This window comes from Varanus komodoensis, unplaced genomic scaffold, assembly GCF_004798865.1.
Source record: "Varanus komodoensis strain SLA01 unplaced genomic scaffold, ASM479886v1 scaffold18_3, whole genome shotgun sequence".
NCBI classification, from domain to species: domain Eukaryota; kingdom Metazoa; phylum Chordata; class Lepidosauria; order Squamata; family Varanidae; genus Varanus; species Varanus komodoensis.
Window position 1 is genome coordinate 14474391 of NW_025335549.1, and position 24528 is coordinate 14498918.

The 24528-nt window shown below is 48.2% G+C and overlaps 2 protein-coding genes across 6 annotated transcripts in view; one reads left to right on the forward strand and one right to left on the reverse strand.

The window, feature by feature from the left end:
* The window catches only part of COL4A6 (collagen type IV alpha 6 chain), a 145398-nt gene extending 130312 nt beyond the window's left edge, over window positions 1-15086 (reverse strand). For all 4 annotated transcript variants that reach the window (XM_044427517.1, XM_044427516.1, XM_044427515.1 and 1 more), the window contains exons 1-2: window positions 14951-15086; window positions 14801-14849 (exon numbers count right to left, since the gene is read on the reverse strand). In XM_044427517.1, coding sequence (XP_044283452.1) covers window positions 14801-14849; window positions 14951-14961 — 60 coding nt within the window. In that variant the 5' untranslated portion in view covers window positions 14962-15086. The remainder of the gene's footprint in view (window positions 1-14800; window positions 14850-14950) is intronic.
* A 2307-nt stretch (window positions 15087-17393) lies between these two features.
* The window catches only part of COL4A5 (collagen type IV alpha 5 chain), an 84461-nt gene continuing 77326 nt past the window's right edge, over window positions 17394-24528 (forward strand). For both annotated transcript variants that reach the window (XM_044427238.1, XM_044427239.1), the window contains exon 1: window positions 17394-17517. In XM_044427238.1, coding sequence (XP_044283173.1) covers window positions 17428-17517 — 90 coding nt within the window. In that variant the 5' untranslated portion in view covers window positions 17394-17427. The remainder of the gene's footprint in view (window positions 17518-24528) is intronic.

Here is a 24528-nt window from a genome sequence, read left to right on the forward strand (position 1 = left end):
GACCTATCCCTAAATCTTTGGCTCCCCCTTTGGCTCATGGCCACAACATGTGACAGATGAAGAGTTGTGGGAAAAGTCCCTTCTTTTATCTGTCCTCAGCCTCCTGCCAGTTTCAGAACTGAGAGGGGAAAAGCTTTTCTCTCTCCACTGAAACCTCACTCCCACTTCCCACCTTTAGTCACAGTCTTTTTATATTCTTTTTCATATTCATATTCTTTTGCACAGCCCCAAATCAAGCATCCTTTGGCAGCTGGAAGCACTGAGCCTCTGCACTCACTTTGCCCCCGCTCACTCATTGCAGGGGGAAAACCAAGCAGTGTGTGACAAGATTTCTGTTGGAGGTACAGGATGGAAATCAGACAGCCAAGTCCCCCCTCTTTTTCTGGGCACTATTCTTGCAATTTTCAATAGATAGCAACATAACTCAAGGATGTTTCCTAAAGGAGCTCATGACTCAACATTGGCTAGAAGAAGCTGGATCCTTTTGGACATGAGTGGAAGAACCATCCATGATATCAGCTATTAAACCTACCTGGAGAACGACTGCCTGGCGACAGTGACACACGCGCTGGTGACTTTCCGCCTAGACTTCTGTAACACGCTCTATGTGGGGCTACCCTTGAAGATGGTCAGGATACTTCAATTGGTTCAAAATAGAGCTGCCGGGCTGCTGACGGGGACTGGGCGTTATGTTCACATGACTCCAGTCCTCCGTCAGCTTCACTGGCTTCCCACTGAAGTCCGGGCCCAATTCAAGGTGTTGGTGATGACCTATAAAGCCCTCAATGGCTTGGGTCCTAGTTACCTGAAGGAGTGCCTGCGTCCATATATGTCCGCCCGCCCCTTGAGATCTGCAGGAGAGGCCCTTCTCCAGGAACTCTCCGTGAAGGATATTAGGAGGGTAAGTACTCAGAGGAGGGCTTTCTCTGCGGTGGCGCCCAATCTATGGAATGCGCTCCCCAGAGAGGTCCACCTGGCGCCGTCATTATTTGTTTTTCAGCGCCAGGCAAAGACCTTTTTATTCAAATGTTATTTTAATTGTTATTATTATTTATTTATTTTATTGTTTGGCCAGGGCGACTTAATTTATATTGTTTTATAGGATTCTATTTATTTATGGTTGTGAGCCGCCCCGAGGCTTTGGCGAATGGGGCGGCATAGAAGTTCCCCTAATAAATAAATAAAAATAAATAAACCCTCAAAGGTTTGCAGCAAAGAAAATACTGCTGGCCTGCTCATTGGCCAGTAGTCTGTGTATCCACGCCAAATATGGAAGACAGCAGGCTAAAAATTCCCTCCTGTGGAGCAGAGTTTGGCTTTCCTAGAACTTTCACCTGGTACTCAACTTTACTGTATTTTCAGCACCAGATCAAGTGCTTTGACTTTCTTAGGACTTTTGAAACACTTGACAAGAATAATTGTCTGCCAGCAGTGTGCACACGAGTGCTTAAGCATTCCCAGAGCACTGGCTGGGGATGTTGGGATTGTAGTCCAACTCATCTAGAAAGCATCAAATGAGTTATTTTATGGCCCTCTGTACTAACCAGACTATCTAACTCTGGTGATTTTGCTCTCTCTCTCTCTTTTTCCTTTTTTTAGGATTTTTTGCTGTTATATGACAATCGTTTTGGTGAATTTGTGATAGTGCTATTTAACTGTTAGTCACTTGGAGAACCTAAGTTACAGAACAACTAATATATACTTCTGATAAATGGATCCTAAAATGGTACCTTCCAAGAAATGTGTATATCAGCTACAAAGAAAACAGCCTTTTTCTTCAGCAGTATTGCTTTGATTGATATGCAAATACATGCCCATTTAATCAACCTGTCCCTTCATTGGCCAACGATCAGACAATAAATGAGCTGCTTTGCATTTCTTTGATTGGCGGTCCCAGCCCAGCCTCCTTCAAAGGTCATCTCCGACTAGCTCCCCTTTCCCACATCCAAACTGCGGGCTGCTTGCCATGATCAAATAAGCCAAGGCTCAGTCGGCAGCAGTTGCTAACTTCCTCTAATTACCCTCCAAGATGGGCCATGTTGTGGCTTCTGAACCTGGGTAGGGAAGCAAGCCCTGCTTTCCAGCTTGGGTGATGCATCCAGGTGGACAATCAGGCAAATCGCAGGGGTGATGCAATGCCTGTTCAAGGAACCCCCCAGGCTTATTTGACCATGAGCAAGTGTGTGCGGACTCAAGATCCCGGGTGTCATACCTGGAAGAACTACAGCTAAACTTCCAGCGGCCAGTGGGAGCATCCTGGCACCCAAATGCAAGGACACCCACAGAGATGACTTCTATGTGCCAGATGTCCCACACTGGGTCCCTCCAGATGTGTTGGACTTCAAATCACATCAGTTCACCAGCGTGTGCTGTGGGGATGGTGGGAGTTGTAGTCCAGTGCCCCTGGAGGCACCCAGGTTGGGGAAGACTGATATACAGACAGACTTTCTTTGCGTGTTCTCTGGAAAATGCAACGAAGGGCCAGCTATTTCTAAGACATGGTCCCATCTCATGAAAGGAGGACAGCCGCTAGGTTTCTGGCTGGGTTTTTTTTCTCCATCCCTTCCGGCGATGTTCTTTCAGTAGCACTCCACCCTGATTGTAGGATATGGTTAATAATAATTTTATAACCTAATGACTCATCTGCTTACTGTTTCATTAAATGCTTTACGGCCTGGCAGCACAAGCGTGGAGGCTTTTCCTAACATACAAGGAATACCTGGCAAACCTCCCGTGATCTCATGCCAGACAGCGCCCTGTTGAGTCCCGACATGGAAGAACCTGGTGTAAATCCTTACTCAGCCTAGAAGTTCACAGACCAATTATATCCCCTCAGCCTAATCCTGCTTTACAGGGTTGGTGTGGATCAAGCACCAAGCCACATTCATCTGGAAAAAGCATACGACTCAGGCATGAATGAAAACTGTTGCAGGTGGTACCAGAAATGCATCCTTGACGGCAAAAGCCAGACTACAGGAAGGCCCTTAATGCCTGCTAGTATGGCAGCAATAAATGGACTTTGCATGTAGTTCCTCACCCCACAACTCCTAATGGCCTTGTGAACATTTTGGTTATGTGGAAGATCCATAACTCAGCGGCTGAACATCTGAAGAAAGTCCCAGATTCATGACATCCCCTGATAAACAGCTCTTGGGCAGCAGTTTGGGGAAACCTGTTTCTGAGCCTCTCTGCTCATCTGGGTAGGCAACATAGGATCAGTTTTTTGTTTCTTTGTAATGGAAATTTCATTACCCTGAAATAGGCACACTCTGGAATTGTATAACTTCTTCCAGAGGGTTGTTGCAGCTCTCACAGAAGGACACTCCTCTGGAAGAGGTGATGCGCTTATCTAGCCCATTTGGACCCTTACCTTTAATAGACGAAATCGTTTTGATGATTTAGAACACAGGTGTGCACAGGTGGCCCCTTATCAGCCCTGTACCACTGAATGTAAAGAGCATTGTGGGGGGAATGACACCCCCCCTAAAAGGTCCGATTTAGCTGCTCTGCAAGATGACCCTTTTAGGGTTTTGTGGCTGCTACAGAGCCCTACGAAAGTCACATTGACAGGAAATTGCCCCCAAGTCTCCTGAAATGGCCCACCCCAGGTTTCAAAACACTTCGATCTCAGAGGGGATTTAAGCATCCTCTTGCCAAGATGAAGGGCACTTCCAGAGCAAAGCTCCTAGCAATGCTAGTTATTGCTCTCCTGCTGCGAGCTAAAAGCAGTATTCCCATTAACGGTTCAAAATTCTGGTTTTGCCATGGTCTGGCTATACAAATAACCAAGCCTAACCTGATACAGAGAGGCAGCGTGTCTTAGATGTTAAGAGAACTGGCCTGGTAGAGAAGGAACCTGAGTTTGAGCTCGGTCATGGAGATCACTGGGTGACTCCCAACCCAATTCTTGCATGCTTCTTGTGAAAATAAACTATTAATACATTTCAAAGTATAAATATTGTTCGTTTTATCTTTTAGCATTTCTTTTGAACACAGTAAATTTCCCTCTTCCTTGGCTCATCCTGTTTTCTCTGTCTCTTCTCCCCCACTTGGCATTTCCTTGTAAGCAATAAAAATGCTATTCAGGTGACTCACCAACATAGTAGTCTACGCAATTAAATGTGTGTCTTATTATTTAAACAGTTTTAATTTGGGGTAGGGGGTTAAAATTTTAATTTGGGATGACTAGGGCAACTTCAAGGAATGCTAAATAGTATTACTGCTTGAGGATTCCTTGCTTACACCCATGCAAGTTGAAGGATCCTTAGATCAAAATATCCTGTGATTTGAATATTTGCAAGCTGTACATCCATGTAACTCACATGGGAAGATTCGCAAATGTGAATGGATTAAAACCAAGAGCAATTCGTGATCACCACATATAACAGAAAAATCTACTGGCACATCAAAAATATTCTCTGCTGCCCAGGGTAACTTGGAATGCATTTTCATCCATCAAAATATTTCTAATCAATTAACCTAAATGATTAATGGACAAATTCCTCAAGGAATTCCACATTTCCGCATGCCGTTCCCCACAGCTATAGCGAGAGTAGCCCATTCCTGGTGCCAGGTGAACACTCACCTCTAATCCTGGGGATCCGATGATGCATGGTGGACTATTAAGATATTAATCGGATGTTTATATAGTTTTATGGGGTGGTGGCATTCTGTGGATAATTCTTGTTTCAAATTTTGTATTTTTTAATTCTATTGTACGTCTTTTTCAGTTTCTGGTTTTCTGTTCTTTTTGGTGTCTTGGCCTTGGCCTTGTTTTCTTTTCCCCCCTTTCTTTCCATTTTTGGTTGGTTTGGTTTGGTTTTTAAGGCAGGCATCTGAGAAATTCTGAATTATTATTACTGCCCTGAAATTTCAGGTTCAGTCTTAAATTGTCTCATTCTCTTTGTGACTAGCTGCAGTTATACAGATGTGCAGATTAATATTTCTCTGCCATTGGATCCTTCTCTTCTCTTGCAATACAAACTGTTTTAACATTTGTGGAAAACAAGCGCTTGAGAGGTGGCATCATTTCCAGATCTTTCACTGGGATGGTGATGGACCTTCTCCTCATGAACAAGCAGAAGCATTGCGGCCGAACCTCATAAAGGGCGAGTGCTCGCTCGCTCGCTCTCTCTCTCTCTCTCTCTCTCTCTCTGTGTGTGTGTGTGTCACAGTTTGTCATGAGGCCCAAATCTTGCCATGTAGATATCACACATCCTTGCCATCCTTCCTCCCCTCAAAAAAATGACCCGGTGAAATAGGCAGGCCTGTAACAGAGAAGAGCTGCACACAAACAGACGTCATACAGCTTGGGGTTCAAGCAGCCAAATGCCTGTTTGTTTGAAGCAGATCTCACCAAAGCTTGGTTTTCCTATTCAAAAGATAAATGAATCCCAGTGTTTGTCTTGCCAAAGCAATAAAAGGAAAAACAACAAGGAGGATCTGGAATTTCCATGGAGGAAGTTGCTTGAGTTGTATTTGCACTGATATAATCTCCATCCCATCTTGATAACTCAGCTCATTATCACACTTCAGTGGTATCTTCCAGCCACCTCTAGACTTCAGACAAATGACTGCTCTTGATTGCAGTGGTAAATGGCTTAGTTCCATGGTGGCCTCCTCCTAGGCCATTTGACCTCAAGAGTGCTTTCAAGACTAAACTAAATCAGTGATCTCATCAAAGGAAGAGAAGACATAAGATAAGCCTTTGCCAACCTATTGTCTTCAAGATACTTTGCACTCCAATGCCCACTGGCCATGGCATCTGGGACTGAGTTGAAGTCCAAAATACTTGGTGGTCATCAGAGAGGAAAGGCTGACCATGGAAGGACAAAGCAGTCAAGTTTGTTTTTTCTCCATTTTTCATTATTTCTGCCTTAAATTTGGCATGTTACCAATTTTCAGAATTTCTCCTATTTTAAGTCTGGTTCACCCCAAATGTTGCCAATATTTTTTAAAAAGTCTGCATGAAACCTTGTAAACCTTTTGTGTGCCTATTTCTCCCATTATATGTATTTCCTATGCCTAAGCTGTTTTTGCAAGCCGCTTCCATCACATAAAACAATTTCAAGCATTATCTCCCAAACCTACACATTGCTGTACACTTTCTTTTTGGGAACTCCATTGCAAACTTCAGCGAAGTGCGGATTTGAAAGGATAACCAAGTTTCTGTTTGCACAGCAGTTCAAAATAGTAAAATTAGGCAAGTTGGCATCAAATGTGAACCAAACAAATCCCTCCCCAGGTCTAAGGATAATCTAAGATATAAAGCTTCAGCCTGCTTTTCCAAACACACTCAAGCCGATCAACTTTACCTCTCTTAAGCTCATGGTTAGACGAGAGCTAGTGTGGCAGTGATAGAAGTGTTAGACTGGTACTTGGGAGACCCAGGTTCAAGTCCCCACTCGGTCAGGAAGCTAAATTTTGGGCCAGCCACTGATGCTTAGCCTAACCTATCTCAAGGGATCGCTGTGAGGATATAACAGAGAGGAGAATCATATCACCCCCCCTTGCATTCCATGAAGGAAAAAAGTTGCAATATAACATTTGTTTGTCAAAATACTAAATGTGCACGTAATTGCTAGCTTCAGAGGAGGTAACAGATCCAATGAAATCCGTACAGCAAAACCGCATGCATCTAGAAAGATCACATGCTGGCTGACCTTCACCCGAACAAAGCCTTCCAGGGATGTTCAGTTCTGTACGAACTTGGCCCAGGAAAATTCCATGATAGATGGAAAATTATAAGGAAAGGCAGTTCTTATCGGAGACTCAGAAGCAAGTCAGGCTATCACAAGCGGCCCAAAGCCAGCAGGTCTCTGCACGCAAGAAGCAACAGTGCAGACATCTTCTTTCCCTGTGATGCTGCTTCCCTGATCGCCGAAGGGCAGCAGCTGTGGTTTCCCTAATGGAGAACAAGGTGAAGAAAGAGCAGTGGCTAATCATGCAAGATTCAAACACGGGCTTCCCCATTCCCACTGCAATAAGCTAATGATTTCACAAACATGACAGAGTGCTACTAATCGTACCAAGCCCACTTCAGGAAAGCCATCTTCTGCTTCTCCCGTCACCTTATCATCCATGTTCTTGCCAAAAACAATGCCTGCCATTCCAGAGAAAACAAAGAGCTCATGCCATTAAGCTGTCCTGAGATCTTGTGTAATAGGACAGCATACAAAAGCTTATAATTAATTAATTAATTAATTAATTAAGCTTCAGCAACCAGCAACAGGGCATATTATGGCAAATATGGAGCCCTGAAATACTGCACCCAAATCAGCCAACACGAAGTGCTTTCCAACTCTCCCTCTGAAATCAGCAGCACCCATCCTTGGCCCTAGAAGACTGTTCCTAAGCGATAAGCTCCAATGAACCGAACAGAGCTTGCAAATGCAACGCTCTGTTTTGTACTGCTAACTCCTCTCAGGCCTTAAAGTGTTGTTCACAGAGTGCCAACCATTTACTACTTAAAGTAATAGCAAGCGGGACCCTACTCCCACGAGGTTATAATGTTACACTTGACCCAAACACTGAGGAAGCAGAGGGGAGAGCCAGGTGACTTGCGGCAGGCGAAGAGGCAGAAGCAAAAGAGGTCACTGATGGAATGGGACCGGGAGGCTCCGTTGCCTGGCAGTGGCCCAGCCTGCCTGTTACCTGCCAAGCCTGAAGGAGTACCATTACCTTCACATGGTTGCCCCAGAGGAAGCACCTTGTATCTTTCTCCTTCTCCCTCTCTCGTTTGCTGCACTCCAGTTATATGCTAACTACAACAGGAGTCCAGCATCTTTCAGTGACAACTACCAGCTGAAAAGGAAAGATCTTAAATGTGCATGTTTACTCGGAGAGCTTTCCATTCGACCTGCCAAGAAAAGTACCACCTGACCTGAAAGGGTGACCTTTCCTCTTCTCATGTCTCCAACTTTCCTAGTCTTTTGTCCTTTCAGCTGGTTTTTTTCCAGGAAAGGTCAGAAATGTGTGTTAAGGAAACTGACCAAATTTAGGGCATTTCCTCTCCCAAATGCATCCAGACAGACAAGGGGGAAGCGTTCAAACTTGAACTCACAGTCGCTCCAGGCACTTGATGTTTGCTTTCAGATTATGCAGCAGCCAGAGCTGCTTCGAAGCCAGGAGATTGTGAAATGGGGACCAGTCCTGTGATGCTACTCATGCCCCACACTCCAAAATCTTTGGGTGGACAGAGGATATTCACAGGGCTTCAGACAACCGGATCGGCCTGGCTGTACTTTTCAACTTCAAGAGGGGAATCTTAGGTGGCCACTCCCAAGAGGAAAAGACTGCGACACAAGTGTCTCGCAGCAGCAACTGGGCCAGGGGACTCCAGGGATTAGCAGTGCCCCCTGCATGGGTGTGGACCTTGGGAAGTGCTTGGCCATGCCAGCTCCGCAGCTGGAGCCCTGCAGCCAAGACTACTTGTGGAATGATTCATAAAGCAAAGCATGCCTTTAATCAGCAGACCAAATCTGAGAAATCAGGCTAGCCTGGACCAACAAAAGGAAATAATTTTGCTCCATTGTGCTTCAGAAAGACGACAGTATCCAGAATACGACTGCGAAGGAAAAGGCGGACGGATGCATCCGTTTAGTATTGCTCTTTTCCAGCTATCTGCCCTGAGAGAGAACACAGGGAGAGCCATGTAGAGTCAGACCAGGGCTCTTGTATCCAGCATCACGTTCACACAGTAGCCAAAACCCTGTCCAGGGGAACCCTGCAATGCAATCAGGGCATGCGTACAACGCCACCTTCCCCATGTTCCCCAGCAACTGGCACGCAGAGACAAATTGCCACTGAATATTTAGAAGCAATGCTTTCTGAAAAGCAGGCATCTATGAAAACACCTTCAAGATGCAGTCTTAGACGTGTTTAAAAAGAAAGAAGGACTGACCTGGCTGGACGTGCATTTCATAAAGGCAGAGAACTGCTAGACATGGTTTAGGGAACCTCTTTCTGCTGGAGGGCTGAGTTCACTGGAGCAGCTTTGAGGGACTCCGCTTCAGGGGTGGGCAGAAGCAAAGGCCAAATGGAGCAGGGGAAAAATTCCAGCGTGTTTGCTGAAAGCTCTCACTGACAGCAGCAAAGCCCCACAGGGGGTGCATTTCAAGCTTTTTGGATACAGGTGGAGGGACCTTGCAAAAGCTGGGAAACCAAGAAAAGGGTGGTAGTTGGGCGGGAGGGAACAGGGCCAGGGGATAGGCAGCGTGGCCATCTGGGAAGTCCTGGACAGGGACTCCCGACAGTTCTGGCTTGGCCTGTGGCTTAGCATCCTGTTTCACACCACCACCAAGCCAGTGAGAACACTTGGGGATATGACAGGAAAATACTTGTTAAAGGTCAGGTCAGTGTGTCTCTCCGTGCTGACTTTCCAGGGATGGACAGTCTGGGATGCAGATAAATTTTTACTGATAAAAGGAATGAATGGGAACCCTTGGAAACGCATACAAAGTGATGCTCCTATCTGTAGATAAATGAACTCTGATTAATTAAATTTTCTACCAGAATGATACTGCAAAGTCTTTTAAAGCAGCTTTCCGTTGTGGAACCTGAGGGCGTTTTCCATCTTTGCCACTCAGTGTTTGCCACTGCCCAGCCTTGCATTGTGGTTCTCCAAAAGGGTGACTAAAGGAACTTACAATCTGATTACCGTGAATGATGTCTGATATTTGATTAGATTCAGAGGAAGCACAGAGTATGAAATGTGACAGATCAGAAGGAAACAAGAAATGTCTTTAAACGAACACCGAAAATAGAAGACAACACAAATGAACCGCACCACCTCTGCAGTCCAAGATGTATTTCACTTTAGGAAACATGACAAGTTCAATCTTGTTGGGAAAGCACCCCTCTCATGGAAAGGATCCAAGCATCAAGGACTCCTGGCCGTTACTGTTAATAATACCCGGGCTTAGCAAGCTTTTTTCTCACTTCTCTTTTCATGTGTCAGGAACGCACCAGAAAGTTGGTCTGAACTGGAAAACTATGATAGCGAGCGTCAGACAAGCTAAAATATTAAACCAACTTCCAAACATAATGTAATAGCTGGTCTCATTCCAAAGCTGGTAACCATAGTTTCCCATTTCAGGAGAAACAGAGATCCGTGGTTAATTAGGGGCTTCCTCTTTTAATTGCAGCTCATGGCAAGGAGAAGAGTAAAGGAATTGTGTGCAGAGAATGCAGGCACAAATCTCAGCCAAATTATGCTACTTCTGATGCTTCCATTATCTCTTTCTCAAGGCGGTCCCCCCACCCCCTCCAATAAAAAAAACTATTGCTGGCTTTGCAGTGTCAGCAAGACTGGAAACCAGAAAAGGTCAAGCTACACACTTTCCCACCTTGACCTGCAGCTAAAGGCCCATAAACTCTTTGTTCCTGCGCCCTCTTTCACCAAAAGTCCAAGATGTAGCATTGATTTCTTGTGGGGGAAAAGAAAGTTAGTTAGGCAAGCTTTCAAGCATAAAAACCGAGTTTATTTGACAAGAAGCTGAAACTGAGCAGGGCTGAGACATCACTGGCCTTTGTCTAACGCAGGAAATGGCTCGTGTCCCCAACAAGAAAGTTCCAAGAAAGATAAAACGTTATACAACATAATGAAACCAATAATTGTTTTTAGGGGGTGGTGTCCTTAATTATTATTTATCAGACAGATAAAGTTTCAGAAAAGCTATCTGGCATCAGATCAAAGGTTGATCCAGCACAGCATCACGTTCCCACAAGAAGTTCTTGGGAAGCCAATGAGTGGCTAACAGGAATATATTGCTTCCAATACAGAAGACAGCGCATAACCATCATGACTAGACTTTATCGTCATACACAAAATAAGAAAAGGAGCATTTTAATAAAAAGGCAATTGAAAGGGTTGCAGGAAGTATACAAACAAACAAGAATTAGAAACTGGCTTTCAGTTGTGGCACCCCAGCTATGGAATGAGCTCCCCAAGGAGGTGCACCTGGAAGGTACTCTGTGTTATTTTTGGTGCCAGGTTTTAAGTTTTAATGTTGCATTTTGTCCTGTACTGCTGTTACACCTCCATGCTGGTTGAGTTGCAACTGCTGTGGCTTTATTGTTGCATGTTAATTTTTCATTGTTTGTGTATTTGTAACTTTTGTTAACCTCCCAGGGAACCTTGGCAACTGAGTGTTAGAACAATGAAATAACCAAATAAATAGAAGTTAAAAGTCTGCAACACTGTGTCCCTGGACACACATTGCTTGCTGTGGCCTCCCTTAGCAGGATGCACTTGTTCGAGAAAGTATAGCTGAATCTGGGGAAGCGCTTTTGCGGGAATGAGCCCTCGCGCGTACAGAAGGAGAGCAGCTCAAGAGCAGCACCAGCTTTCTGCTGGAGGATTCAGTGATACAAATCTTAATAGCCAATGAGCAAACCAACTTCAGCATCACTTATTTCCAAAAGCAGATTGTAGCAGATTGCACTTCCCTCACTTCCTTTTCATGCAGTTTCACAAGCAGAGACCAAACACTGAGATGCAACAGTTACAAGAGCTGGCGTTTGAAGCTTTTTCAACTGATCAGACTCCAAACTAGGAATACCATCAAGCAGAACAGTATAGCGCAGGCGTCCCTGTTCACATGGCCTTACTGTCCAGTGATGCTGAACAAGCCCACTGAGACCACCACATTTTTGAGTAGGAAGTTTTCCTAGCCTTGTCTAGAGAGGCCAGGGACTCGACCTTCTGCACAGAAAGTCACTGAGTCTCTTCCAGTATGTTGTAGTCCAACACATCTGGAGAACACGAGCTTGGGAGACTGCTTGGCAGGATAGAGCATAAGGATATCGAGGTGTAGACGAAGATGCACTCTGCTGTGATGCTCATGGGGTAACCCTGGGCCAGCCACCGTTCTGCTCCTAAGTGACCCCACAAGGTTACTGTGAAAATAAAGGAAAGATCCGTTCAGGAGCATGGCTCCCCACGGACCATGGAAAGATCTGTTCAGGAGCATGGCTCCCCACGGACCATGGGAAGATCCGTTCAGCAGTATGGCTCCCCACGGACCATGGGAAGATCCGTTCAGCAGTATGGCTCCCCACGGACCATGGAAAGATCCGTTCAGGAGCATGGCTCCCCACGGACCATGGAAAGATCCATTCAGGAGCATGGCTCCCCACGGACCATGGAAAGATCCGTTCAGCAGCATGGCTCCCCACGGACCATGGAAAGATCCGTTCAGCAGCATGGCTCCCCACGGACCATGGAAAGATCCGTTCAGGAGCATGGCTCCCCATGGACCATGGAAAGATCCATTCGATCTGTTCAGGAGCATGGCTCCCAATGGACCATGGGAAGATCCGTTCAGGAGCATGGCTCCCCATGGACCATGGGAAGATCCGTTCAGGAGCATGGCTCCCCATGGACCATGGGAAGATCCGTTCAGGAGCATGGCTCCCCACGGACCATGGAAAGATCCGTTCAGGAGCATGGCTCCCCATGGACCATGGAAAGATCCATTCGATCTGTTCAGGAGCATGGCTCCCCATGGACCATGGGAAGATCCGTTCAGGAGCATGGCTTCTCTTATGGAGTTATTCCACCTCATCTTTGGTCTTCCTTGTCTTCTTCCATCTTTGACTTCCATTTGAGCAAGGCCCAGGAAAATCTCCAGCAGTGGAATCCCATGCATGCATACTGAAAAGCAAAGCTTGAGAATTCAATGGGACCTACTTCGACATCAAAGGGAACTGGATTGCCACACAAACCAACTTGCACCACCAGTTCGTAACTGGGACCTGGCCATTTGGATGAGATTGTTGAGGGCCCCCTGGGTAATGCCACCTTAATATCCTTTCTTCCAGCTGAGCAAGGATGGGGTGAGGGTGTTACTGCTACTTTACCATATTCATTAAAAGTACAGGAAGAACAAAATCCTATTCGTGTTTGCATAGGAAACGTTTTCAGTTCCCAGAATTATGGGACTTTCTTCTGTCCAACCACAAACAGGATTGTATCCTAAACGATGGACATGGTGCTCTTGCAGCTCTTCAAGGAGTGACAGAGAAGCATAAGATTACATCTGCTCAATAAAGCTCCACTAGTCACTAAATAATGATGAAAGGAAATATCAGTTTTACAAATATTTGTGATTACTACCCATTACCAAAGCAATGCTATGTTCTAGAACAAACTGTATAGGCCGGATAAATATATGACTGAGAATTGAATGCATTGGATGGGAAAGTGGTTGATAAAGACTCTTGTTTAATGTAAATATGCTTAAATGAGGAGTTGTTTGCTAAATCTCTGGAATGACCCTTGGCTTCTCTTTTTCTTACACACTCTTTTTTCTTTTTATTTTCTGAAAATAAATAAAAGGATTTGAAATAAATCTCACTTTAGAGAAAGAGACACATGAAATTGACTGGACTAAAAGCTTCTGGAAATATGATATAACAAGCCTTCTGTACATTATGGCAATAGGAGAGGGGGCTTCAAGTGGGCCGAGGTCGGCTCCAGAACAGCCCCTTTTAGGGAGCCAGGGTGACTTCAGAATGGAGAAGGCTACACAAGGCCTGTCCAGTTCATTTGCTATTTATAGTAATAAATCAACTAACAATTCACTACCCTTTTAATGATGCTGAAAATTAGGTTACCCAAAATAACCCTTAATCCCAAAACAATCTGAGTCATGCCCCCAAGGGAGGAGGCAAATACAGTCACCCAGTTATCCCTGGTGAGTGACAGGAACTGGTTTAACAGTTGGCCACTCCCAACCTGCCAGGAAGGGTTACCAGAGTAATCAGCAACAATTGTGCTTCTGAGTTTGCACAGAGTGCATTCTGGAATACTATCTGCTGATTTCCACACCACAGCCAAAGCTTTCTAGGAAGACTGGAGACTAAGTGGTCTTTCTCTTTAAAAGTCACTGTTGCTCAGCTCCCTGTGATAGAAAGAGTTTTGGGTATTTATTTTTTTACACATATTTATAGGCCGCCTATAACTGCTGAGGCCTTCCTAGGTGGCTTAGAATGTAAAATATACCAACAGTAAAAACACATTAAAATCCAACTAAAACATAATTAGACATCTATAAAAATTAAAAAGGGCCACAGCACACAGGCTAAATATTAAAAAAAATTCTAAAAGAGTATGCAGGGCTTGACATCTTTGTAAAGGTAACCTCTGCAGGTGAAAGACAGCAAGGAGAGGCAGAGTTATGATGGCCTGTCATTCCATTCCCATTCGTAAAGAACGTGGCTTTCTGTGCTACGTTTTAGAGACGCACGGACAGAAGCACTGCACAGAAAGAAAAGCTAGGAAGGCCTGCTGGACTCGCTTCTGAGGAAAAGTGAAAAGGCTAGCAGCAGGAGCGCTTTTGCTGCTCAAGGCAGACCTGTGTTTTGGTATCAGCCAGCCACACGTGCTCCTGTGCGAAGTATCCCCGGAGAGAGCGGAACACTTGAACTCAAAACCCAGCGGGGGAAATCGATCTCGCCCCCACAGACCGAGAAAAGTTATTCCAAGATATATCCCACTGCCACTGCTAACTGTCCAGTGGGCTGCTTCGCAGTGTCGCTGACCCCAAGCCTGACATCCCGGCCCCGTCCCGCACATATTGCGCCGAGGAAGCTCTTCCCCGCGCAGTATCCCCATTCTGGTCCACGGTTCCCGGTTGGGTGTAAGTCAAGAGAACTGCCCTTCGAGTACGCGACCGCAGCCTTCCATCCCTGCAGTTGTGCCCTTGTGCCACGGTAATCCGGCGGAACCCAGCGGCGATTACTCGCGAGTAGACACGCGCTTGGGGCTGTGTGCAACGGGGGCGGATTCCAAACTTACCCCATTCACGGGATCGGCGGCCAGGCAGAGGGCGACCAGCACGAGGGTTCTGCGGGGGGGGGGGGCGAAAAAAGAACAAATCCGCACGTTAAACGCAAGCGGGGAGGGAATCAGAGCAGGGCCCCCTTCCCCACGATCTGGGCCACTCACCCTGCACGCATGTTGCCTCCGGCGCGGCGGCGGCGCGGCTGCGCTCCGGCTTGGGCGCTCGGCTCATGGAGCGCCTTCGCTGGCTCGGCCCCCGCTCCGCTCCGGGAAGGCGGAAGGGAGCCCGCTAGGGCGGGGGGGGGGGCGGTGCGACCGGGAGCCCCGCTGCTCGCCTCGCCTCGCCCGCGGCCACCGCGTAAGGTGCAGGGGAGCGGCGGCGCGGCGCGCGGAAGGGACTTCTCCAAGCGCGCCCGCCGCGCAGCAGCGTCGGAGGCGCGGGGCGAGGGGCGGGCCCGCGGCCGTCAATCAGGCCGCCCCATCGCGGGCAGCTGCAGCGCGCCAGCCCCGCTCCCCTCCGCCTCGAGCCCAGTTACTCCTCCCCTCGCCCCGCGCCTTGCCCGGACTTCATGCAGAGCGCGCGGCGGAGAGGCTTGGGGCGCTCGCGCGGTGCCTCCTCCTGGCCGGGGGCGGGGGCTCGCCTTTACTCGAGAGCAAGCCCCCGGGAGGCTTCTCGGGAGCGGAGCTGCAGGCAGCGGGGAAGCCTCCCCCGCCCTCCCTGGGCCCCCTTCGAGGAGGGCTGCCGCGGAGGTGGTCCTGGGAGGGCTTCAGCCCTCCGCTCTCGGGAGCGACGGACCGGCCCTTCCCGAGATCTCGCTGGGCCGGGCAAACGCCGTCCCGCGTAGAGCTCTTCGGCAGCAAAGCCCCCGGAGCTCAGGGGGCCAGCGTGTGGGGCGCCGCTGCTCTCCTTGGCGTCCCAGCGGAGTCGCCCCAAGCGCTCCTGCCTGGCACCACCGCGCTTCCTTTACTTCTGAGCCGGGTGGCGCTGGAAACCGGCGCTGGCGCAAGCCAAGGCTTCCGCCTCCTCCCTCCACCCTTCCTCATCGTGTCCCCAGATGGCTGCAGCGGCAGCGAAACGGCCCCTCCATGGCGGAGCATCCCGGATTCCTCCAACTCAGGCGGCTGAACGCTGGGCAGCCGCTCCATGGTTTAATTTTGGCCAGATGCGCGGGCGCTGCGTTCTCGGCCACCTTCTTGCTTCCGGAGTCGATGCTGTAGACCGCGGCCGATTGGACCAAACGTTTGCGGGGAGAGAGACCCAAAAGGAGTCCTGCCCCGAGCAGACCCACTGAAATGAGTGATACTTTACGTAGTCTATTGCAGTGGGTCTGTCCAATGTGGGATTTCTATTGGGTTTGCTCACAGTTCCCCACCAGCTTAAAAAAATTGCGCGGGCATGTACAGCGATCTTGCCCCTGTTTGCTCAGAAGAAAATCGCCGCAGAATTGTCCTTGTCCTCCCGGGATGCGGTGCTGCCTAAGTAACTAGCCACCTGGGCCAAAATCCAGGCTAGTGGCCATTGCTTGGAAAGCCCGCTGCATCTTTGCCTGGCAGTAAACTCCAGGGCTTACTTCTGAGCAGATACGTATAGGATTCCACTGCCTATGGTTCAGTTCCGTTCGTCCTCTGCCGGGAGTAAGTTGGACTGAATTCAACGGAACCTTTTTTAGGTAATGCTTGGAGTTCAGTAGTACATCGAGTGGCCCCGATCCCAGACATGTTGATTGAAAAGTGAAGCTGTAGTTCTCTATCCACCTGACTGGGCATAACGGGGACTTACTTCCGAGTAGACGTGCAGTGGCTTGAGCCTTCCTCTTATCCGTACGATTGAAATCATTACCGTGGTCATTGGCATAAAATTCCAACGTCTCAAGCCGCCGGCACAGTAAAACAACACTGATTATTTTTCTTTTTTTAACCAAAGCGTCCTGTCGCTTGCCGGGCCCTCCTTGAAAAGGATCGGGCGCCCCCCCCCCCGCCACCCCCGCGCCTTTTCAACCATTCGTGGGGGGCTTGATAGCATCGGGTCGTAGGCAGCGCCAACCGGCTCAGAGCAGGAGCTGCGCTGAAATGAATGGGGCTGCCGCTTGGCCTCCTGCCTCGAGCATTTCGTACATTTGGAGCAGGTCGCAAATACAAGACCTGGGCCGGGGGGGGGGGGGTGAGAGCAGGGAAGCACCTGAGCCCACGCGGCTGCTCCCGGCTTGAGTTACCTGGCGCGATCTCGCCCCCTCCCCTTTGAAACGGCTCTCCCAGGAGCCCCAGCAGCGCGCCGGATGCCCATCGCCGTGCAGGCAGGCGGTGCGGCGGATGAACACAAAGTAGTCCCGCGAGAGCTGCTTGTTTCCCTCGCTGGTTTTGGAGCGAGGACGAGCTGCAAGCACCAGCCGAAAGGGCTTGCCCGGCGGACGGAGGAGGGGCGGACGAGGAGGAGGAGAGGCGAGGAGGAGGAGGAGAGGCGGCCGGGCGCGCGCTTCGCTTTTGCATAGCCCAGCCCAGCTCAGCCCTTTCCCTTTCCTATTTTTTTTCCGCCCCCCTCTTTCCCCTTTTCGCAAAGACCATGTCAGCCCCGGAGAGCTAGCCCGGGAACTTGCGAGGCTGCTGAGGAAGGAGGGAGGAGGAGGAGGAGGAGGAGGAGGAGGATGAAGAAGCGGAGCCCGGAGGCCAGCTGCCTGCTGCCGCTCGCGCTGCTGCTGCTCCTGGGACCGCGCGCTCCGGGCGCAGAAGCCGCGGTGGGTGCTCCGATCCCCTCTCGCCGCGGGAGTCGTGTGGATCGGGGGCGGTGTGGGGGCGGGGGAGACGGGGCGAAGCCGCCGAAGCTTGGCTGGGGAGGTCGCCGAGGAGGGGAGAGGAATAATCCCCGTATTTATAACTCTGGGTAACTTAAACCTCCGGGGTGGGAGCTCAGGGGCAGCTTGATTCAAGGCTTGCTTTTAAAAATAGGGTCTGGGGCGCGCCTGCTCGGGGCAGCCCTGGGAGCCTGTTGCAAAGCGGAAGCCTGCTGGGAAGGGGGACCCCGTGAAGGGATCTTGCACAGGCACACGGCTCGCGATTCTCGGGTTCCAGAGGGCGCCCTGTCTTTTTTCTGGAGAATGGGGAGGCCAAGCAGGAGCCCACGCTGCCTTCAAAGCGCTGCTCCGAGAGGAACTCTTTCACTGCCGCTTCGCGTCGGACACACTGAGATTCCGTGCACCGACGAAACGCTCCAAGTGCCCCCCCCCCGCAAGTAAAATGTATTTCTTGGAGGGCTGTCCTGGAGGGAGGGGGAAAGTCACCGAAGAAGCGGGGCGGATGGGGCAGGAATGTGCTTTCCCTCTGGTTCAAGTGTCTTCTCCAGGTGCCCGGTGTCCTTATCTTCTCCCCCCACCGCCCGCTTCCACTCCAGTTCCCTCTTCGCGGGGAACGTCTTTATCAAACAAAAGCATGCAGTTTTGTCTAGCGCTCCGGAGCCCAGACGGATGGCTACCCTCTTGAAGTGCGTTTTTAGTATGTGGAAGTGAATTGGCAGGGTTGGTGGTGGAGCGGAAGGCGACCAGCCAAATGCAGAACAAGAGTGCGAGTCGGACTCCCCGTGAGGTTTCCAGGACAAAGAAGGACGGGGTTCTGCTCCAGCTGAAGATCCTTGTCCAGAGGTGGTGGGACCTTGCCTCCCTGTCCCCTCAGGCCTATGGCTGGGGCAGTCCTCGGAGCAGTTCCTTGGATCTGTCCTTGCTTTCCCCCAGGATGTTCTCTGGGCTTGAAGGAAGACATGCAAGGATGGGGTTGCAAAGAGTTTTGTCACGTGTGGGGCCAGAGTCCACAGGAAAGATCCTGGACTTCCAGTGGTGGTGGTAAGGTGTAGCAGACCGGCTGTCTAGGGCGGGTTTCTGGACTTGTACCCCTTTTCTTGATGGTGCTTCCTTATAAGGCTTTGGAAGGCGCTTGAGACGTGTGTTGCAGGGATGCCGGGACTGAAAGATGCTTTTATAGGAAGAAGCACGGTTCAGGTTCTGCTGAAGGCTTCCTGTATCATTCCTTGTCTTGATATTGTGTTCCTTAATGTAGAGTTTCCCTCGTTCAAGCTGGCCATTGCATTGGCTGGTCCAGATGAAGGAGCGAATCTCAGAATGTGGTGTCCAAGGCCACAGATCCAGTCTCTGGTAAAACTGGATCTTGAAGCTAGGTGATCCAGTTCAGTCATTCTTTGCTCTGTGCAAAACTCCCTGGTTAAATTCTGTGCTTCCGACTGGTTGACACCAAGATGTAGCGGCCACCGTGCTCCTGCCCAGTTTCCAAGCATGTGTTTGCTCTGCCTTCCTTTTCTCACTCTTGCTCAAAATCTTCCATACAGTCTTACAAAAGTCCCTCGGACCATATTCCATAGTGTGGGCTAGGCTAGGTGACTTGGAGGGATTGCGGGGCAGGGTGATGGAGCCAATCTATCCAGCACCATTTCGGCTGTGCTGAGCTGGAGCTGCTTTTAGGTAAGGCTCCTTCCCAGCCCTGTGTGGACATGCCTGAGGTTGAACCTGGGGCCGGGGGTGTGTGTTCTCTCCCTGCCACCAACCTCTGCCCCTGCATGCAGTGGGGCTTCTTCTCTTTCTGCCTTGCATTTTCTCCTCCCGTCTCCTTCTGCAGAGGAGCACTGTAAAAGTATCTGTTGCTTGCCTGAATCTGGTGTTGCTGATGGCAGCAATGACTGGCAAAGTTGGTACCTTTAGGAAGGAAGGAGTGCTCTGTTCATGTTGCCTGCTTTCCGTGAAGGGGAAGAAGAAAAGTTTAGTGACAGCCTCTCCCTAGGCAGCCAGGCCTACATATCTTACCCGGGCGCAGAGCCCATTAAATTCAGTGAGACTTATTGCTGAGTAGGCATGTATAGGATTATACTATTAACTTTTCTTCAGAGGCAGAGATGTGTTTAGGGCCAGGGTGATGCAAGGCACCGCATCGATGGTGTTAGTCTTTTATTTGATTTATTGGTAATACTATTTCTGCACTACCAGAGCTTTCTGAGTGATTTACAAGTTGGAAATAAAGCAATAAAATGGGAGGGCAAGAGAATATAAATGCAGAATTAAATGAGAATGCCCACAAAATAGGCCAGAATCAAAGCTTTTAAAACAGGCACTGGCACATTTGAGAGACCTGGTGAGCCTCTCTGAGGATGGCATTCCTCTTCTGGGGTGCCACCACCAAGAAGGCCCTGTCTTGTAGCCACCTATTGGACAGGGCATTTGGAGGGTCTTAGAGCAGGGCTCACAGGGGGGGTCATCGGGGGGGGGGGGGGGCATTTGCCATGGCCTGGACTCCAGTGAGGACCCAGTGATAAAAACCCCTTCAAGTTTCTTCTATGCACCACTGCAGCCAACTTGTTCTCCTGCCTCTCAGCCTGGCCCAGACAAGCCTGAGATAGTGGAACGGCCAAAGGCACTGCTGACTTTTTCATGGAGGGAGGGAGCCACCCAGGGTGTCTTTCCAAAATGCTTTGCAGCCCCACAGTCTGCCCTGCCTTAGGGACCAGGTAGGTTCATATGGGAAGAAGGTTCTCTCTCAAGTTACCTGCTTCTCTATGGGGAACACCAACAATTTATCTTGGGCCTGGAAATGGAGTGGTGGAGAGGGCAGAGCACTGGCCAGATATCATCCACGTGGCCCATCCCAAGCAGTGGTCTGTCCACCCCATTTTGGGCTAATTGGCGTTTCCAGACAGATTTTGAAAGAAAGCCCCAGATGTAATACATTATTATTGACCAATATTGTCTCCCTGTTAAAATAATAGGTACTAGTCTGTGTATTTACTCTAACATATAACAAACAATAATAAAAGTATACAGTCAGGTGATATAAGCAGAATGGAATTAAATCTATGCATACATATGGAATAAAAATAACATAATAAAATAATTAGTGGAGTAGATTGCAGTTGTGCAGTTGTGCGTATTTTGTTGGGTTGGCCACAGGGTATTAGGTCTTCTGCAGCGCTAAAAGCTGAGCACGGTAGATGGGAGTTACACTGTGTATACAGCAAGGTGGGCCCAGTGTTTGTCTTGCAGCCCCCCCCCCCCCCCGAGCATTTTGTAAGTCTAACGGATGAACAAAGATGCGTGCCTCCTCGTCTTATTGGCCCACTTCTAGCAGACTGCAAACTAAATGACATTGTGGCTACATTGTGAGCGAGTCTTTAAGACCTTTCACTGTTTCCTCATAGCCTGCTTCTCTGTATGAATCGGTTTGGCGATGTGGTTACACATGAGTGAATGAATCAGTCCAGATTCTTATCAGTCATCAGAAGTGGGCATAATTCATTGGTTAGATGCTGGTTATACAATTTAGTGGCTAATAGACATTAGTCTGACCGTGTCGTGATAGCACTATCTGTGTTACTTGTTTTTGTAAGTCAGTTAACCATACTTTGATGCTCGAAATGAACATATGTGTGTACATGTATGCTGGAAACAAAAAAGACAGAACTGTGGCTATCCAACTTTGGGCAAGACAAGACTTCCTGGAGAAGACAGTTGTGCTAGGGGAAGCTAAAGGCAGCTTGTAACAACAGCATGCATGTGTGCTTGTGTGCTTGCACACCCAGGCAGTATTCCAAGTAAAAAACAAACAATATGAAAAATTTCAATATTTTGTATAGATTGAGGGCCCATCTGTTTAAAAGCACAGGACTGGGACTCAGGTCATCTTGGTTCTAGTTGCTGCTTGACTATGGAGCCATCTGAGTGAGTCTGGCCAGTCACAGACTCTCAGCCTGGCCTACCTCACAGGATTGTTGTTGGGATAAGATTTTGAGTAGCAGGATGAGAATGATGCAGGCCACTTTGAGTTCTTAAGAAAGGAAGGAAGGATATAAAACAAATAAAATTGAAAAGTGTAAGTTCTTGGATTTCTTTGGTTAACTGTGCTCACATTCCATCTCCCATCACATGGTGTATGGAGAAATCAAATCTCTCATGGGTTGTTGTGCATAAGACATCCAGTCAAAACCCTCTTTTGTGGTGCAACTTGTTTGAGGAGTATAAGAAATAAGTCTAGAAATGCACCTATACAAACAGGCATGTATAGGAATTCATCTGATATCAGTCATTCGTCTGTGGGTGCTTCATTCCGTCCCAACCTCCACATTGCTGGGAATGGAGCTCTAAAAGCTTGGGGCCACAAGCGCCAATGGGAAAGATTCAGGAGTGGATCCCAATTTTTCTAAAAATCCATGGAAAACAAAGGGGTGGAAAGGTGTGCCCCCCAGTTTTTGCTCCCCACCTCACTTTTCTCTCTCCTTTTTCCATGCCTTCACTTCTCTAGCTGACAGTAAGTTCATTGGGATTGTCAGGGATCAGCCTACGAAGGCAAGTGTCCAGTGCAGTCTCCAGTGTGCCCGTTTCATTTGACTTCTTTATTCAAAAGTTTGCATTCTCGGGGACCTCCGTGAGATTGATCACCTGGTCAAAGGCTAGGATGCATCCTGAATCATCCTTTATATTCCTTTACATGCCAACCAGCCTTTGTTGTGAAATCTGTCTATTTTAAAATACAATTGCTAAATAAATACCTGTGCCTAAGGTAAGCGCCATTAGTGCTTTGCTGTGTTGGGAACCTGTGCTAAAAAAGGGGGCACTGCAGGTGCACTCAAGATGAGAATGTTAAAAGCTGGCAAGCTGGTATAACTCTTCTAGCGATCACCAGTCTGCCTCAATCTGAATTTTGCCTTCTGATCCCTCTCCCGTGGAGGACCAATCGTGCCCTTAAGTAAGTTTCTTTCCCGAGTCAGTTACAAAAGATAGTTAAAGGAAATGCAAGTGAAATGAGGTCAATTGATCTAAACATCTGTGTGTGCTTTTAGGAGCGGTTGTGATTTCGCAGGACCGAGTGAAAACATGCATCTTTGGACATGCATCTTTGAGAAAAGGGACAGGCTGGCAACCCAAGAGAACAAAGGACCTGGTAGAAGACAAACTAGTACCGAAGAATAATAACCTTCCTGGACCTGAGATGGCATTGCCAGCCTTTAGCCCCACATGCACTAAGAAACCTAGTTCTTTGTTTGTTCACATGTGTTCCTGCTTCTCCATCTCTTTCACTTTAGTGAAAGAATTCTTCGCTGTGCATGATGGGTTTCTTTACTCCAGAGTAATGAGTCATGCAGCCCCAATTCAGATTGGGTCCATTTTGCTGTGGGATTGTTTTAAAAGGCTTTTGGGCCCCTTTATCCTATAACTCCACCCCTCCATACACAGATGTTTAAAAGAAAAAAATCCTTCGCTGATATACTCCTTAGTGAAGGGTTTGGGTCTGCATCCTAAGATGCATCTGAAACATAGGTAGGACCAGTCTCTCTTGGGGTCAAAGAGAGCCTGGTCCTACCTATGTTTCAGATGCATGAATTTAAGGGCATTCCTTCTTTTTGGAAGCCCTGGAAAAGGTAGGCAAGAACGTCTAGCAAAGAAACCCTAGTACTCATACCAAACTACATTTCCTAGGATTCATAGTACTGAGTCACAGCGTATGTATAAGCTATATAGTACAATTTGTGGGACTGTTGTTCCATCTGCTGCATATTTTTGTGACCCGCTTGTGGGTCCTAATCCACTATTTCCTTAACTGAAGTAATGGGTCATTTTTCTAACCTCTGCGTGAAGCTCCCAAGGGTTGCCATTTGGAGGATTTGGCTGAAGCCCAAGGCTGGGCATGGTTGGACATGTGTTAAGGGCCCGTAACCCAATAGGGGGTCATGGACTAGCCCCTCCTGGATCTGCTGCTCCTTTTCACCACTACTTGTTCACCTGACTCTGGGAATTGTGGAACACAGGTGCCGTAGATGCCACATCCTCCTTTTCCGCAAGCTCTCAGCCTGTTGAACAAGCACGTGGAAGCAACACGCACAGCTGGTGGTGAGAAGGCCTGCAAACTCTGGAGCTGGCACTGAGGGCCGGCAGAATCTTCCTTGTCTTGGGGCCCCATTCCACTTGGAGAAGGGTCTGGGTCTCAGGGTTAGCATTCCCAAGTTAGCATTCTCAACTGTTCAAGAGCTAGCCTTCCCCATCAGGATCTGACTGTGATCTTTAGCATTCATTCCCTTGCATTTATACCAACTATACATTGGTCACTAGAAAGCCTTCCGGATTAACTGTGCACTTAATGTTCTGTGTGTTGAACCCAGGAGGAGTCCGGTCCTTTCTGGTGATGCTCATGTCAGAATGTTTGTGACATTGCTATAACTGTGGAGCTTTTGGCGATGGTAAGGGCTTATAGCTAAGTACTGGAATTATGTCAATAAAAGGTTTTCTTGAGACTTTTGCCCCTGTTCTGAAAGGTCAGATTCTGACATTTATTACACTTTGGGCATGAAATAAAAGGTTGTACACAAAGGTCAAGGCCATAAAATACACTAATATAAAGTCCGTGTTAAATCCAGAATTAAACAGCCACATAAAACCAAGGTGAAAACAGCATCCTTAAAACTGAAAAACTAAAAACAATGGGAAAATAAAAGGGTCTTCATCTGGTAGCAAAATGACTCAGTGGGGGTGCCGGGTCAGCCTCTTGGAGAAAGGTATTGCATAACAGCTTTTGTAAATGGTTTGTCCAACAAACTGGAGTTTATTTTAAAGCATGATTCCTGGTTTGTGTGTTCCTTGTTTGTGACAAGACTAGAACTAGCGATAGTAGAACTAAACTGAATTCTCTTCCAGGATGTGTGGAAGGAATTGAGGGAGTAGCATTTAACTCATGGCTTTGCTCAGGTTCTTAGAAGCTTTTCC